The 18,908-nt window shown below is 36.0% G+C and overlaps 1 protein-coding gene across 1 annotated transcript in view; it reads right to left on the reverse strand.

The window, feature by feature from the left end:
• Positions 1 to 18,090: 18,090 nt before the first annotated feature.
• ABCA5 (ATP binding cassette subfamily A member 5) overlaps positions 18,091 to 18,908 on the reverse strand; it is a 78,601-nt gene continuing 77,783 nt past the window's right edge. The window contains exon 39 of the mRNA XM_002827759.6: positions 18,091 to 18,394. Coding sequence (XP_002827805.4) covers positions 18,287 to 18,394 — 108 coding nt within the window. The 3' untranslated portion in view covers positions 18,091 to 18,286. The remainder of the gene's footprint in view (positions 18,395 to 18,908) is intronic.

Genomic DNA, 18,908 nt, shown 5'->3' on the forward strand with positions numbered 1-18,908 from the left:
ATGAGGATTGCTCATCTCAGAAATCTGAATCGTTCCAATGAGAAAGTTTCATCTGAAAGTTAACTGCATTTCAGTTAAATGGTCCCTTGTATTCACTAATTCCTATGTACTAGAAAGTGTTCTAAGGGTTTAAATGAATTCTCCCATTTGATACTCAAGCAAACCTACAAAGTTGGTACTCTACTCACATCCATTAAACAAATTTGAAAGGTGGGGCTAACAGGTGAAGTTATTTGCAGATGTTTAAATAAGTGTGAAGCCAACAGATGAGTCCAGAATAGTATTTGGACTCCAAGATCCCTCACTCTTAACTACCACTATGAAAATGGTGCTAATCAAGACAATGATATCTGATACCCATTTAAAAAGTGTAGTGGTATAGACTAGATGGCATAACTTTAATGATTTTGTTACTTTTTTTTTCAGCTACAACTAAATTGGATATTCTCAGAATGGCAAATAATGCCTCTTTATCAACCCTGAAAATCTTGTTATGTGATTTTAACTGTAATAATACATTTCTTGGTATGCATACAGAAGCTAATGACCATTCATGAAAGTGACAGAGACAGAAAGGGTAAAGGACTCAGAGACTCTTCAAATGATTACCATTTTCATTAGGAATATGGAAATAAATGGTTCCTTTAATTGTAAATGTCACTAACAACAAAGGAAGCATACTTTAATTGCTTTCCTTTGTTGTTAGTGACATTTCTCTTCCTATTCAGGCAAAATCATTACTAGAAGTAAAAGTTCATGAAATAGAAAACATGAAATTTAACCTGGTTCCAATCCCAGACATTAATGGTAATATTCATTTAAATGGGTGGGGAAAACAACTAAAATCATACTATAATACAGACATACACCCTTCTTAATCACCAAATTTTTAAAATATTTTTTATTTCCATAATTGCTGTGATTTGAATGTCTCCTCTAAATTTCATGTTAAAATTTAATTACCAATGAAACAGTATTGAGAAGTGTAGCCTTTAGAAGTGGTGATTAGGTCATGAGGGCTCCACCCTCATAAATGGATTAATACTATTATCTTGGGAATGGGCTCCTGATAAAAGGATGAGTTAGGCCCAATTCTCTCTCTTTCTGTCTCATGCACATGCTTCTACCTTTCACCTTTCCACTGTGGGATGACCCTCACCAGATATTAGTGCCATGCTCTTGGACTTCTCAGCTTCCAGAACTGTGAGAAATAAGTTTCTTTTCTTTATAAATTACCCAGTCTGCTGGATACAACTAAATCTGTGGTGTTCTGTTATGGCAATAAAAAACACGCTAAGACAATAATTTTAGGGATTTCAATCTCCAATACGGTACAGTTGGGAGTCTGAGACCTGCACTGCAGACCTGTCACTCATTGTCTGTGTCCCTTGAAGAGGTCACATAAAATCCTCAGGTCTCTGTTACACATTTATAATAGGATTTGGACCCTTTTCATTCTTAGCCTTTATATATTTATAATTATACAGTTCTGCTACAGAGTCAGAATGTTGAAATACTCCAGATTTAGGCTTATGCACATCCACATTACATAATACCAACTAGCACCTCCTCATCAAACTCTTCCTTACTCTTGAGTCCTTGACCCCTGAAAGCACGACAGCTTTCAGCAGGTAAATGTACTATATTAATGAACAATCAGAGGCAATTTGGCAGAAGTTTCCCTCCACATATCTCTACTTCATTCTAATTTCCCAGAGGAAACTCAGCCAATTTTTTCTAAACTCAACACCACTGCATAATCCTTCGATCAAATTCTATTACCTAATCTAAAAATCTAGCTCTCTTGGTTATCTCTTTTTATTTTATTGTTAACTTCTATTATAATCTCTTCTCTCCTTCCATCTTTCTTTACATATGACTGGCAATTACATATGAGAAAATATTGTCACTGCCAGCTTTCCTAAGCTACCTTATCTTATAAAGTATCTTATAAACTAGCTCATCTTCTTACATTCCCTGCCCAAATTTCCATTGTATTAGTTTCCTAGGGCTGCCATAACAAAGTACCACAAACTGGGTACCTTAGAAATTGATTTGCTCAAAGTGTCAGAGTCTGGAAGTCCAAAAATCATTGTCCTATCTGAAAAGTCATGCTCTCTCTCCCAGCTTCTGGTGATTGCCAGCAACCCTTGTCATTCCTTGACTTGCAGATACGTAACTCTAATATCTGTGTTGTCATTACATGGCATTCTCTCTTCTATGTGCCTGTGTCTTCAAATGGCATTCTCCTGTGTATATGTCTCTTTCATTCTACTAATTTTGAGTTAGTTTGCTCCTGTTATTCTAGTTTCTTGAGTTGCCATGTTAGGTTATTTCAGATCTTTCTACTTTTTTGATGTAGGCAAGTGTTGCTATAAACTTCCCTCTTAAAACTGCTTTTGCTGTATCCCTTTGGTTCTAGTATATCATGTTCTCCCTTTTTGACTCAAGAACGTTCTAAAAATTTTCTTTTTAATTGCTCCATTGACCCATTAATGGCTCAGGAGGATGTTGTTTAATGTCCGTGTATTTGTACCATTTCCAAAGTTCCTCCTGTTATTGATTTCTAGTTTTAGTCCAATGTGGTCAGAAAAGCTACTTGATATAATTTTGATTCTTTAAACTTGATGAGACTTGTTCTGTGGCCTAACATATGACATTTCCTGGAGAATATTCCATGTGCTGTTGAGAAGAATGTGTATTCTGCAGCTGTTGGACAGAATGTTTTATAAATGTCTCTTATATCCATGCAGTCTAATATGTGGTTTAATTATAATGTTTCTTTGTGGACTTTCTGTCTCGATGATCTGTCTATTCCAGTTCCTTACAATTATTTATTGCAGCATATTTGTCCTTTTAGATCTATTTATATTTGCTTTATATATTTTGGTACTCTTATGTTGGGTACATATGTATTTATAATTATTATATCCTGTTACTGTACTGGCCTCTTTATCATTATATAATGGAGTTATCTCATTTTACAGTTTTGGTTATTTTATCGGATATAAGTATAGCTACTCCTACTCTTTGTTTCCACGTGCATAAAATATCTTTTTCCATCTCTTCATTTTCAATCTATGTGTGTCTTTACAAGTGTAGTGAGTCTTTTGTAGGCAGCAGATAGTTGGGTCTTGCTTTTTATTCAATCAGCCACTTTATGTCTTTTGATTGAAGAATTTATTTCATTTACATTCAAGTTAATTATTGATAGATGAGGGCTTACTGCTGCCATTTTGATACCTGTTTTCTAGTTGTTTTCTGGACGCTTTCTTCTCTTACAATCTTCCTTTGTGTGTAAATGATTTTCTCTAGTAGTGTTTTGATTTCTTGCTTTGTATTTTTAATATATCTATTATAGGTTTTTGCTTTGTGGTTACCACAAGGGTGACAAAAAACATCTGTTATAACAAGTTATTTTAAAATAACCTCTTAACTTTGATAGCAAAGGAAAATAAAAAAAACCGTACACTTAATTCCATTCTCCTCCCACATTTTGAATTTTTGATGTCACAATTCATTTTTATATTTTACATTTTATATTGCCTATCTCTTAGCAAATAATTTATTACTTTTAATAGTTTTGACTTTTATTCTTCATACTAACGACATAAGTGGTTTATGCTCCACAATTACAGTATTAGAATAACAATCATGTTAGCATTCTTGTCTTGATTAGAACTCCCTTCAGCATTTCTTATAGGACAGGTCTGATAGTAATGAATTCCCCTCAGCTTTTGTGTGTCTAGTAAAGTCTTTATCTCTCCTTCATTTCTGAAGGACAGCTTTGCTGGATACAGTATTCATGGTTGGCAGTTTTATTTTCCTTCAGTACTCTGAATACATCATGTTCCACTCCATCCTGGCCTGTAAGGCTTCCGCTGGAAAAGTCTCTGGTCAGGTGTATTGGAGTTTCCTTATATGCTATTTGCTTCTTTTATTTCTCTATTTTCAGGGTCCTTTATTTGTCTTTGACCTTCCAAAGTTTGATTATATCTTGGGGTATTCTTATTTGGGTTGAATCCGATTGATGAGCTGTGATCTTCCAGTTCCTGTATATTTATATCTTTCTCCAGGTTTGGAAAGTCCTATTATTATTTCTTTGAATAAACTTCACACTGCTTTGTCTTTCTCAACTCTCTCTTTAACTCCAACTGGAATATTTTCTCTTTTAATGTTGTTCCATCAGTTCCATAAGCCTTCTTCATTGTCTCTTCATTCTTTTTTTTACCTCCTCTGATTATTTCCAAACAGCCTGTCTTTGAGTTCACTAATGTTTTTATTCTATTTGATCAGTTTTGCTCTTGATGGTCTCTATTTCATTTTTCATTATGTTCCTTGTATTTTTCAACTCCGGCATGTTTGTGGGTTTTTTTTTATTATTATTTCAATCTTCATTAAATTATCTGATAAATTTCTGAATTGTTTTTCTGTATATTCTTGAAGTTCATTGATCTTCCTTAAAACAGCTATTTTACGTTTTTTGTCTGAAAGATCACAATCTCCATCACCTTAGGGCCAGTCCCTGGTGCCTCATTTTGTCCACTTGGTAAGGTTATATTTTCCTAAATGTTCTTGATGCTTGTGGATGTGTGACGATGTCTGCACATTGAAGGATTAGGCATTTATTCTAGTTTCCCCAGTCTGGCTTTGTTTATGTCCATTCTTCTCCAGGAGACCTTCCACAGACTCTAAGGAGACTGACTGTTGTCTTCCCTGAGCCCAAGAGCAGTACAGCTGTCTCGGCATTAGAGCATTAAAGGGCATGCTAAGCCCAGGTTTGCTGTGAATCTTGGGAGAGCTCTGAGATTTATGCAGCTTTCTAGCCCAGATAGACCTGGGGAAGACCAAAGAAGGGTACCCAGGTTGTATGAAAAATCTGGCCAGAAACCTAAACCCAGAAGACTGTTCTGGTAGCTAAGATGGATGTCCATCTCCTATAGTCCCTGGACAGGTGAGGTAGTTCCTTGATTGCAGCAGGTGAGGCCAGGGCTGAGACTGGGGACCCTTGGATCTCCTGCAGAATGGCAGCTGGCAAGCCTATCTTATTGGCTCAGATGAGTGTGCATCTCCCAGCAGGTCTCTGCACAGATGGGCTAGTTCCCTGACTGCAGAGGGGTCAGAACTGAGGCTGGCTTCCCTCAGGATCTATTATGAGACAGAGGCTGGAGAGCACAACATGGAAGTTCAGACTCCCAGGATGCAAGATATGGGCGAGTCTCATTCTAGGTCCTTGCGTGAGCAGTTCTGAGCTGGGACTTCAGCAGAGAAGGGCTGAAGTCAAGTCACAGGGCAACTTTCAGATTCATTGTCAGCAGTCAGAGAAGTCTCTCTGTTGAGGCACTAGTGTACATGATTCTTTCTGGACTCCTTGGCAGATGGTTTTGGTTGTAGGCTCAAGACCAAATGGGTTACCTTCTATTATGTCATCTTGTTGGCATCACTCTCCCCAGTTAATTTTGATGCTGCTGGTCAATGTACCAATAGTCTACAAAATTTGCATAGAGCAATGAAACAATGGCGTTCACAGAGTAAACCTTCAATTAATCTTAATTACCATTTTTAATGCTTAGTTCTTATACATCAAGTCTAACAGTTGGAATTGTTTTACTTCTTAAATATTCCAATTAAAATGCCACTTGTTTTTTGCTCATCTTGATGCTTTCTCCCAGTGGGAATTATCAATTAAATTCTTAAGTAATGATTTGCTTAAGGAAAAAAAATTAACTAATTTTTCTGAAGGATGTGACTTTCACTGGTTTTACCTTTTGAAGCAAAAGAAGTGAGAAATAAAAAATTAGATTTGAGACTATGGTTATACCTTTATTTAAAAAGACGATACTCAAACAACACCATTTCTGGAGGTTTCCTTTAACCATCTCTGCCCATCTCCCTCCAAGTTATCCCAGTTATCAATAAAATTTACTTTCAATATTAGAGATAACTAGATTCTGTGCCATTTGGAGAGTGCCTGAAACGTTTCCTGTTTTGTGGCTGCTCAAAGAGACCAAAGGAGGGATTTATAACTGGTGATTACAATCTAACTTCAGGTTCTTGTCCTGTCCTATCTAAGAACCATTCCTGTCCTTTTTAACCTCTAGCTGTTCTGCCTTCTTTAAGTTTGTTGAAGGGCTAGGACTATCCTCTGGCTCACCCCTCTTACTCTTTGTTCTAACCTCTTGAACTCTATTACTGCCTCATCATTTCTCAAATGAACTAGCACTTGGGTGACTCTGGCTCAGAAGAGTTCAGCTCTGGCTTCTTAGTTCATTCAGTTCTGGCTTCTTAGACTGCCTTGCTGTCACTGCCACTACTCAAGCGGCCTTACCCCACCCCTTTCTGGGACCAGAAAGGTATCCCTTTGGCACGAGCCTCTGCTGCCATCTGGTGGTCAGAGTTTCACTCTTTTTCTGTCCCATTTCTACTAGACATACTAGGCACCCACCCACACCTTGCATTGTGCTGCTTCCACTTGGCAGGATTAGAAACTGTATCTCTCATGGTTACTGAGATTTAAAAAAAAAAAAAAAAAAAACACTTAATTTTAAAGTTAGAGATGCAATACTTTTAAATAATCTTGACACTGTCACATTTCAGTGTAAAATTCATTGTCCCCCAGCACAGTTACAACTCTGAATTTAAATTGTACATTGTAAATTCTTTTGAGCTTTAACTAGGCAAAAGAAAACTTACAGTGGCTTTCTATACAATTCAATTCTCAACTTTTGTCTCAGTTGTCTGCTGTATAGGTTTTGTATCCTTAGCTGCATGGGAATAACCATGAGGACAAAGATAAGATCCTGGGTTTGCATCTTACAATACCGATATATATATATGGCCAAGTCAAATAGTAGTAGGATTTTTTGAAAAGATTCTTTCTTTGAACTTCAAAACGTAAGCAAAGCTATTCAAACTTGTGGATCTGCCACAGTGTCTTTATAAACAGTTTATTTTTATCCAGGGCACCTACTCCTAATATTTATAATGCAGGCTTGTAAATCCCCCCTGCCCACAGTGAGTGGTCCCAAATTGGGAACCCCATTGAGAAATGACTTAAGAATAGAAAATAAATAACTTCACATGTAAGAACATAGTTCACAAAATATTCAAAGATAACCTAGGATTAACTCAAAACAGCACTGAAAGAAGACATGCATTCAAATATGCACAAAGACCTTGAGAATAAGTCTGCAGATAGAGTCTATAAAACTCTGATAGAATGTATTTATTACAAGATTAGAATTGAAATTTTCTTCCTACTACCTCAATCTGAGTGAACCAGAATCAAGAATCCACCTCCTTTGAGCACTGAGTATGAAACATTGCTTGTGTATGGAAAAACTACAGAAAATCATTAAAACTAACTTTTCCACTGACACCTTTGGATAAATGAATCAATTTTCAACCCAAATCAATGCATTAAATCAGTATTTTCAAATGGGAGTAATTTTGTCTTCCTCTCCCTACCCCCACCCCAACCCTCCCTCAGGAAATATTTGGCAAAGTGTGGAGACATTTTTGGTTGTCACTTGGGAGAGTGTGCTACTGGCATCTGGTGGGAAGAGGCTAGGAATGTTACAAATACCCTGTAACGCACAGGACAGCCTCTCACAACGAAAAATTATCCAGCCCAAAATGTCAATAGTACCAAGGTTAAGATACCCTGTATTAAACAATAGCAAATCACTTCGGTGCAAAATAAGTTTCCTAAGGAGAAATCCAGTATATTTTGGATAGTAAAGAGGAGATGGCAAAAGCTATTATTTTCTGGTCAAATATTAATGACACTGGATTTCGATATACTCCTTCTGTAGCACAATGTCTAACCAAGGCTTCCAATGTACTAGCCACTTCTTAACTCATTTAATCCATGATGTCATCAATGGAGTGGACAAGTGTCACGTTCTATGAAATGTCCAGCTGATCCAGGTCTCTTTTGGAATTTATTGGCAGAGAGAAGGAAAACCCTAAACGTAACCTTAGGGCAGAGCAAAATGTATACTTTTGTACATTCCAGATCAATGCAAAATGTTTCCGATTGGAACGGAAAATGAGCCATTTGCCAAATCAGTGGCTGTATACCACGTGACAGAAGCTCTTCTTAATCAGCTCTGGCAAAGATAGCACATCTGGTTAATCTACTCAACTGAAGCCAACAGTCGGCTGAATTTGTTCTAGACTAATATCCTCCTCTAGAATTGGATTTTTGCAGGAGCAAGACTAGTATATTAACACGGAAATATTATAAAGACCATCCCCCTCCCACTTGCATCTTTAGGTCTTTAAGGGTGGCGCTAACTTCTTCCATTCCTTTCCCATTCCCTCTCCCAAAATGAAACGTTTTTATTTCCTATGTTGACTGGGGCTAGGACAGTTTTTCCACTGTAGTTTCCCCAAAATTCATGTCCTTCCTAAAAGCCTCAGTATGTGACTGTATTTAGAAAAAAGATCTTTGCAGATGTAAAAAGACAAGGTAATATTGGAGTAGGGTGGGCCCTAAATTCAAAATGACTGGCAACCTTTGAAGAAGACACAAGACATTCACAGGGAAGACAGCTATGTGACAAGATTGGAGATAAGCATCTGCAAGCTAAGGAACATCAAGAATTTCCAGCAACTGGCCGGGCGCAGTGGCTCACATCTGTAATCCTAGCACTTTGGGAGGCCAAGGTGGGTGGATCATGAGGTCAAGGTGGGTGGATCATGAGGTCAGGAGTTTGAGACCAGCCTGGCCAATATGGCGAAACCCTGTCTCTACTAAAAAATACAAAAATTAGCTGGGCATGGTGGCAGGCACCTGTAATCCCAGCTACTTGGGAGGCTGAGGCAAGAGAATCGCTTGAACCCGGGAGGCAGAGGTTGCAGTGAGCCGAGATCACGCCATTGCACTCCAGCTTGGGCAACAGAGTGAGACTCTGTCAAAAAAAAAAAAAAAAAAAAAAAAATTTCCAGCAACTACCAGAAGCTAGAAAAGAGGCATGGAACTGATTCTTCCTCTGAGTATCCAAAAATGAACCAACCCTGCTGACATCTTGATTTTGGACTTTTGGCCTCTAGAACTGTAAGAGAATAAGTTTCTGTTGTTTTAAGCCACTCAATTTGTGGTACTATGTTACAGCAGCCCTAGAAAACTAGTATACACACTATGATAGTTCTTACCCCATAGGTCAAGAAAACAATGGAGGTTGTGCCAACTCCCATGTTTATCTATTCCAATTACAAATTCAGGGACTAGAGACATGACAGATAGGTCTACAGACTAGTGGATTCTCTATGAACTAGCTCTAGGCTAGGATTTTAGTTATTATCTAGACCTCAAATGCCTCTTACTCTGTCAGAGAGGCCATGATGATACTTTACTTTGAGTCTTTGGACTTGTGTCAACTTTAACCCTATGGTAAACAGACCTTAAAATGATTGGGCATTCCGCTTTCTCCAGTATATAATCACCTGAGTTAAAGGCTATAGATTACTTTGGAGGAGGTCTGAGGAAACCAATACCATATATCATTTGCAGGGTCCCTCCTCCTAGGGACCCAACTTCTCTTTCAATGGGTTGTGGGTACAAAAACTGGCTCAGATCCTGAAACTAGAGAGGGCTCATGACCTTCTGTTGAGGCAATTGTCTTCAACCTTCTGATCACCCATCATTGATTTAATTGTAAAGAATGAGTACTCCATTGATGATCCATTCATTTGGCCCCTAGAGATGCAATGTTCTATTAAATATCTCCATAACTGTGGATCACTGTCGCCATCCCCCACAGCCTAGCTGTTGTCAAAGATAACATGGCTTAAAAACTAAAGCAATGAAAACAAATTTTATTTGGTAACTACTGACAGTAGGGGAAAGAGCTGAGTTGCCTTCTGATCTGTACAGAGGTGATTGGGGTGTTTAAAAAGGAGAGTGGGAGTAGGGAGGTTGTAGGGGCTCAGCAGAGTCAGAGAAATAGAAAAGTACAAAGGGTTGGTCAGTGTGAATGTGATTAGGTCAGCTGTGTTTCTTAGCTGGCAATTATCAAAGTTAGGATTCTATCCTCTCACAGAGACTGGAAGACAGAGGCCTTATCCTTCTTGATAACTATTTTTAAAAAGAATGATTCCCAGGTCGTTGGAGAAAGAAACGTGTGAGCTGCAAAAGATACATATTTATAATTATAAGCTCCTTTTAGTAAATAAATGCTCTAAGAAAGTAGATCAGGGGCCTGTTATCATGTGTTGGCTACAACAAAAAGCAGATTTTTCTGGTAGTATTGAGCTTTCTCAGACTGGTTTTTTAATGGGGGTAGGGACCTGTGATCACCCTACGGACACTGCCTTATGCTGCTAGAGGCCGTGCTAAAATTTGGTCAAGTCTCTCAGTGTCAGGCTTTCGACAGAGTTGTTCTGTGTTGAGAGCTCTGCAGTTCTTTTTACAGTAATTGTGTCCACATGGTTTCTTAGGTTTCTAATTGTTAAGTGCTGCCACCTGGCCTCTATTAGTCAGGATTTTATCATCCCCATTGCTCTCTGTGAGCCCAGTGTTATAATGGTATCACTTACCATCAGCTCATAGGACAGCCACCACTAGCTGTATAGTGATGTTGGTGTGCCCTAATAGTACATTCCTTGTTCGTTTGAATTTAGTCATCTACTGTGTTTTCCAAACACATATAGTACACCCACGCAGGATGCCTGATTTTTCTGGGTGTTTTCACCCTTTTCTTGCATCATGTACCATGGCTTTTCAATATTTATACATGACATTGGGTGGGCCATTGCTTTTTCCATGCAGGAACCATCTTAACAGTGTGTTCTTGCTAAGAACCATCTCTTGGGATTCTTGCCAGGATATTAAAAATCCTTTAGGCCAGAAGAGTACTTTGAATAAACTCTTATCCAACTTTATGTTCTGCATCGTTTGATCATGCAACCTTAAAATCCAGTCCTATGCATATTCTCCTAGCTCTTATGGGTAGATGTGGCTAGCTCCTGCAGTTCTTGTGTGATACAGTACATTTCTTCCCTCAGAAATACCAGCACAACTTTGGTCAAGTTACTTTATGTCTTAATCCTTGTTATTGGGCATTAGGAAGGAAGTTAGGAGCAGATCCTGGAATGGGGCTTGTATTAGTTTGCTAAGGCTGCCCTAGGAAGTTGAAGAGTGTGACCTGTTTGATGGTAGCACTCTCAGAGGCCGGAGAAATAAGTTCTTTATTTCTGAAGGGGAATATAGGCAGTTCATTTCACCATCCACAGGAACCTGGAACAATGGGCCATTCTATGGTCCTGGAATAGAGGAAACGGAGGGTTTAGAGTGGCTAACCTAGTTTCCAAACTAAAGCACTCTTCTGTTGGTACAGTGAAATGCAATTTCTTTAGTAAATAGTACCATGTAGTGAGATTTTGGTGGTCTGTCTTCTGACTGTGATATTAACTTGTTTCTGTAGAACTCTTCAGCTGCCTGACTTCTCTACATCATCAAGCCTCCAAGGGATGGGCCCCTGCCAAAGTTGTCTTCCTCTTTCCCAGCAGTGCTTTCCCAAGAAATCAATCACAAACTCAATTTCACTTTACAATTTCCTTCTTTTCAGTTCTTCAGTAGCTAAGATTTGTGCCACTGGGTCTCAGATCTGTTCTCAGAATTTCCTTACTCTGGGTAACACCCCTTGCCTTCTGGCAGTGTGCTTCAGTTAACATTACCTATGTTTCACTACTGCTAGGGCCTTGCTGTACCATCAATACCCCTTGACTCTCAGCTTGTGAGTGGGCTCCAAAACTAACACTGCTCCCAATATTTATTTCCTTTTCTCACTGGACATCTCCACTTGGATGTCTAATGAGCATCTCAAACTTAACAAGTACAAAACTGATCTTTCCCTCAAATCCTCAAACCTAAACTTCCACGGTCTTCATCCACTTGTGATACTAGTAGAAGATACGTTCAGAGACATAATAATTGCTAATAATTCTACTCTTCCAGAGGCTCAGACAAAACAAAAACCAAAAAGCCCTGGTGTCATTGACTCTCTTTCTCCCATACCCCATGTACTATAATCTCCACCTTCACAATATTCAGAATTAGACTACTTCTTATCACCTTCCTGATTCAACTCGCCATCTCTTGCCTAATAAAATGCAATGGGCTCCTACAGGTCTCTTGTGCTCTGTCCCCTCATATCTGATTTATTTTCAACACAGCAGCTAAACTGTTCCTTTCAAATATGCCTAATGTTGCCACACCTCTACTCAAAACCCTTCAATGACCTCCGATCTCATTAAAGGTCAATAAAATGTCCATAAGGGCCCTTTCAATCCCATCTTCCACTAGTGTCCCCCTTGATCATCAGTTAGCTAAAGCTTCACTGGTCCTGTTTCTCAAATACGCCACTCACACCTTGCCTCAGGGCCTTCGTACTTGCAGTACCAACTCACCTTCTCAGTATAGTCTTGCCTACATGAGATCAGTGTGCTTTCATCTGCAGCACCAAGAGTCCTTATCTCCCTCCCCATCATCTAACATACTACGTATTTTTTAAAGTAGGTAATTTGTCTTACTATAATAAAAGCTCAGTGAGGGCAGAGACTTTTGTCTATTGTTTCAATAATGTATATGCCTAGTGCTTAGAAAAGTGCTTGATTCTTAACTGATATACAATAAAATATTTGTGAATACTGAATAATAATGAAAAGCAGTCTTTCTTTGAAACTTAAAGACTTTAGGCACGATCATAGATGGCTCTAAAAACTATCTAGTGTCTTAATTTGGTGAAGGCAAATTCAAAGGATGCCTACTTACTAAAGAATTAGAAGATACAGATAAGGTCTTTTAAAATTAGCAGATATGATAACACTAGAAGTTGAGATTTCTTACCAATTTGTAAAGCTTGATATATAATTTTAATCTCATTCTATCACAAACTTGATTTCATGTACATTGATGTATGAGAATTTAAATGTAGTCAACAGAAAACAAATATCAATTACATAATAATCACATAATAGTATCAATAGTATAATTTGGCCAAAGAAATTACTAGCCAATACATATACATCACAACTAGTACTCAGCATCTTTTCCTACAACTATATGACAAAGATATGTTAATAGATAAGGTGAATCAAAACAATAATGGTATTATTCTGTCGGTAAAATGACCATAGTATTATGGTTAATTAGACACATAAGAATTACAAAACAGAAAGGAAAGTAAAACTGCAACCCAGGTGAGGAATTCATTTTCTTTCTTTCTTTTTTTTTCTTGAGAGAGAGTCTCACTCTGCTGCCCAGGCTGGAGGGCAGTGGTGTGATCTTGGCTCACTGCAACCTCTGCCTCCTGGGTTCAAGCAATCCTCCTGCCTCAGCCTCCCAACTAACTGGGATTACAGGCACATGCCACCACACCCAGCTAATTTTATATTTTTAGTAGAGACAGGGTTTCACCATGTTGGCCAGACTGGTCTTCAACTACTGACCCTCAGCCTCCCAAAGTGCTGGGATTACAGGTGGCAGCCACTGCACCCGGTCTGAGGAATTCATTTTCACTAATTAAGCACATTATACTATAGTCACAACACAGAACTTGGAAAGTCATATTATCATGAATTTGGATGAAATGTAATAATAAAACCTAAATAACATCTTGTTTTAGGGGAAAATACTGGGTTGCAAAAACCTGAAACTTAGATTGAGTTAACTTACAACTTAAAGCTCAAAAATCAAAGTTTGAACATAAAAGAAGGGCCACCTCAACAGTTGCCAGTTTAGTCTTAGAAGGCAGATCCAGGTTCTATGCTTATGTCATTATTTAGTTTAGTTGATAGATACCCCTTGATCAGTCCTAATCGTTAACTGAGAAACCTAATTAGCATCCATCTCTTGGTCTCAAATTATCAAAGGGATAAATTTTGATAGTGTGAGATAGCTCTTTCATTGGCAAATGTTTAACTCTGCAAAGGTATATATGTAGACACGGTGAAAAAATTACTTCCGATTAGTGTACTGATACTGTATTTATTTAAGAATCTTGTACACACATCACATAACAACAGGGATATGTTCTGGGAAATGCATCATTAGGCAATTTTGTCACTGTGCTAGGCAATAGCCTATTACACATCTAGGCTATGTGATACAGCCTGTTGGTCCTAGGCTACAAACCGGGACAGCATGCTACTATACTTAATACTGTAGGCAACTGTAACATGATAGTAAGTATTTGTGTACACAGAAAAGGTACAAGAAAAATACAGTATTATATTTTATAATCTTACTATGTGACCCATTTTTGACTAAAATGCTGTTATGTAACACATTACTATATTTATGCAAGTGTGGTTGCAAGCCTTATAACCAGGAAGTTTTGTGTATTTTGCCTATTTTTACGATGCTTGAAGGCCAGGTACAGTGGTTCACACCTGTAATTCCAACACTTTGGGAGGCCAAGACGGGAGGAGTTTGAGACCAGCCTGGGCAACGTGCCAAAACCCCATCTCTACAAAAAGTACGAAAATCAGCTGAGTGCAGTGGTGCATGCCTGTAGTCCCAGCTACTCAGGAGGCTGAGGTGGGAGGATCACCTGAGCCTGAGAGCTTGAGGCTGTAGTGAGCCAGGATTGAGCCACTGCACTCCAGCCTAGGCAGCAAAGTGAGACCCTATCTCAAAAATGAAAGAAACACCAAATGATGTTTGAAATTCTTGAGAACTTGATTTTTTAATTTAAAAAGGTAATTTGATTTGCAAGAGTTGTTTAGGCACTTGGGAAGAATCTGTTCATTAAGTTTAAAATATTGCCTAAGTGTTTGTATGAATCAATTTATTCAAAAATTCTAAGGAAAGTGATAAATATGTAAGTAGTGCTAAATATTTCAGAGTAACTGAACCTGTTATATGTAATAATGTGTAAGTTAAAGTGATTGCTTTCTATTTACAAAAAAAATACATTCAAGACAAAAAGATCTATAAACATACCTAGTTTGTTTAAAATCTGAATGTAAATTAAAACATAAAGTAATTGTCAATGTTCCTTCTGCACTTGAAAACTAGCCTCAGATACTGAAAAAAATTGCTAACAATTTTAGTGCCACGTTTTTGCATTATTTTTAATATGAGCTACTCATTATTCAATTATCAGCACTAAATAACAAAGAATTCACTTCAGTATACAAAATGACTTGTCTTAAATTTTCAACACTTAAAGCTTATTATTAATATAATCATATTTATTTTTCTTAAACAGCAGCATTGAGAACTGCTTACATACAATACATTATAAATAAAAAATAATTAAACTTTTACCTTATAAGAATAGCTGATATAAAAATTATTCATCTGAGAATAAATTCTTTCATTTTAGGAAATATGCTATTTCAGGAAAGAAAATAAGAAATCAATGTTAGCAAATTAAAAATACATTAAGGATAAACATTTCTATTTCTCAAAAATTAATGCCTATTTACATGTTACACAAAAATACAGTATGCTATTTTAACAAACTCAGGGTACAATTAGAATGAAATTTTGAGTGACCAACAGAACAATAATAAAAACAATAATAACACTTATCCTAAGTAAAATTAATTGTGCTCCTATAAAACGTTGTTAGTACTACTAGCAAAGGATTCGTCATATTATAGCTAGTTATATAAAATAATAGCTAGTTATATAAGTTATATAAGCAATATACTATACATATATCATGTAAGTTATATAGGTATCTATCTTATAGATCTCCAAGATCTTACAGGGCCAAAACTGATAGTCATCCGAGTTCTCTCCAAAGAATCCATTTCTGGAAACATAATCACTTAAAATATTTGTTGAATTACATTACTCTAAAAATGTTTTAATTATTAAAACCAAAATACTGACCTAAGGTAATTTGTGCCAATTTAAAAGAAAAAATTATTTTAAAGAAAACCCACTGTCTTTACTGAAAACAAACTAGAAAAAAAAAATTAAGAGCCCACAAAAGTAAGATGTAAAGTACACTCATCATATTTTTTCTTGCCTTATTAGTCAGTAAACACTCACTCAGTAAAACTTAGCTTTTACTCTCCTTTTAAAATTTGACCATGGATGGGAAATATAAGGTTGGTGATGTTGCTTTTGCCTAATATGTGTATTTATTTATTTATCTGTATTGATATAGAAAAAAGTTTTGAGATCAGTAATTTAAGACATTTTAAAATTAATATGTTCAGAAACATGAACTGTACACTGTAAATAAACATATTTGACTTTTTGTCTCCTTTGCTTTCCAACTCACTTACCCTTGTTTTCCTAAGAATTAAGTTATATTTCTCCTGAGTCAGATTTTGTTACTGTGAAAAAGGAAACATAATTTAACAACCAAAATATATTCTGAATATATAAAAACTAAAAGAAAGTTTGAATGTCTTTTAAAATTGTTTACAAGAGCATGTATTCACATACATTAAAAGCAAAGTAACTAAATGAACAAAATAAATAACATGATTGTGACTATTCAACTTTCACTTTGCAGGAAAAAAATTTAGTTTGCACTAATTACACATTCACAAATGTAAAGTGAAAGTTACCAAATCTACATGCAAAAGCAGGTAATTTTCTACATTAGTCATGCTCTATCTTCAGATGACATAATTTTCTTAGGATGGTCAGGTTCTAAAAAAACTATGTTTTTTCGTGACTGCCTTAGTAAACTATAGATATAATTTTGTTGCTTTTATTAAACTTAAGTATTCAAGGTTACACATAATTACAAAAGCACATCCCAAAAAAGAGGTCCCTGGGTATTTATGTGAACATTATATATACTTTAGGAAAGTGTACAGCAACTGCCCCAGCAATGGGGGAAAATATCAGCCACGTACTCTGTACCGAGAAAGAACACTTTTAAATCTGCTGCTAGAGCCTAAAATCATAGATGTCTTATTACACAATAAAGCTAAAAGTTCATTAAATTTTGCCTACATTAAAGAATTAATAATGCCACTGAAAGGGTTTGCTTATTTAAAGTAACTTAGTACCAAATCCTTCTGTCATTGCTGTTGTTGTTGTCTCTCTAATACAATAATCACACTCTCAATATTTTTTTTTACGAAGTTAATACTTTCATTTGGTTGAAATGTAATGTCAAATAGCATTATTTACACTATTTTATATACCTTTAGCCAATACATGGGTTCTACAAGGAAGCATTTCTAAGAAAATATTACGCATGCCTTTAACTCTATCAAAGAATGAAATTCTGGTTCTTATTAAAAAGAAATAGGTGCACTGCACTTACGATTCTTAATTTAACCCTTGAGAGAGTTTATTCATATCCCACCGTGTTCCAAAGTCAATGAGGTAAGTTACTAAATAAATCTACACACTGATCTACTTAGAATTTTATAAAAGAGAAAGATATTCACTAAAGTTTACCAATAAAAACAAATACCCAATAAAATATTTTATTCAAGAACAAAATTAAATGTGCCCTTTGCAAGGAAGATGACAAAAAATGTATATGTTCCAAGAGTGATGAGGGAAAAGCTATGGCTTAATTCTTCCACCTCCATAGATAACTGTCATTCTAGCCACAGAGTCAAAGTATCAGACTACTACATAAGATTATACACACAGTCTTCCTTTAATTATAATAACTAAAACCTTCTGAATTTTACTTTAAATAAAAGAAATGTAATTTCACATACCTAATTACCTATGCCTAAAATCATGTACTAGAACAATGGCTCATTTCACTTATTATGATCAATGACTGCCACCTAGTGGATATAACTTTCCTCCAATCTCTATACTGAGATTTCCTAGTGCTTACACTTCAGCTTTTACGGATGACAACTTCCATTCAAAGTGGTTTTTTTAGAAATTAAAAAGGAGAAGCAAGAAACTTTCACATTGCTTTACGTATCTTTTCTATGCATTAGTTACGAATTAGTTTTTTATTTAGATTGGAACATTACATACTTATTTAAGAAGATGGCATAAACTTAAAGATAACTTCAAAATAAAACTATTCTATCACTATTCCTTTAAATCATAAATTCAGAAGCGCTGTTTCTGAATGGTGAAAAAGATGACATACAAACTATATAGTTCAATATACTTCAATACAAACATGCAGCTTCACTTAATTATACATAAGTTTTATTTAAAGAAAAGCAAAACACACAACCACAGCATTTCAATTAAGGAGCTTAGAAAAATTTCAAGTGCGTTCATGGTTCTCCAGTTACCATTCCAATAAAAAACTTTTTAAACCAAAGTTAAAATTAAGTGAAAAAGAAATAAGTCCCAGTAAGCAGACTGAACAATACAAATTCAAAATACTACTCTATCTTCTTGTGTTCTTTCCCACCAAAGTGTGCTGTTTAAAGTTCCACAACTATTATCTTCCTCCTCTTGTTCTTTAGTGAGTTCTACAAAAACCTAGGTGAAAAGAAATAAATGAATACAGTATGCTGGTGAAAAGAAATAAATGAATACAGTATGCTGTATCTCAAGTACCTCAAAGAACTTTTAACTAAATCAGAAATGGTACAAGGCTATATCTAGTTATATTAACAAGTATCAAGAGATTTATTAACATTAACATTATTCAAACAGATTATTTCCAAAAGTTACATGCAAAGATGAATACTATTTTAGATTAATAGATTTTTTAAAAACTAATTCATAACTACTTAATGTAATTTCAAATACACTAATGTGAAACACCACCATCATGACTCACTTTCTTTACAAAATGAAAAAAACAGATATTCAAAATAAGCAAATGAAAGTTAGCTTGGTTTAAGCATTCCATATTGCACACATGTATCAAAACATCACACTGTACCCAATAAACAGTATGATTTGTCAATTTAAAATAATATCAATTTTAAAAATAAAATTTTAAAAATTAGTAAGTGAAGAACCTAAGGTTGATTAAAATTATACCAAG

The sequence above is a fragment of the Pongo abelii genome, chromosome 19 (assembly GCF_028885655.2).
Source record: "Pongo abelii isolate AG06213 chromosome 19, NHGRI_mPonAbe1-v2.0_pri, whole genome shotgun sequence".
Classification (NCBI taxonomy): domain Eukaryota; kingdom Metazoa; phylum Chordata; class Mammalia; order Primates; family Hominidae; genus Pongo; species Pongo abelii.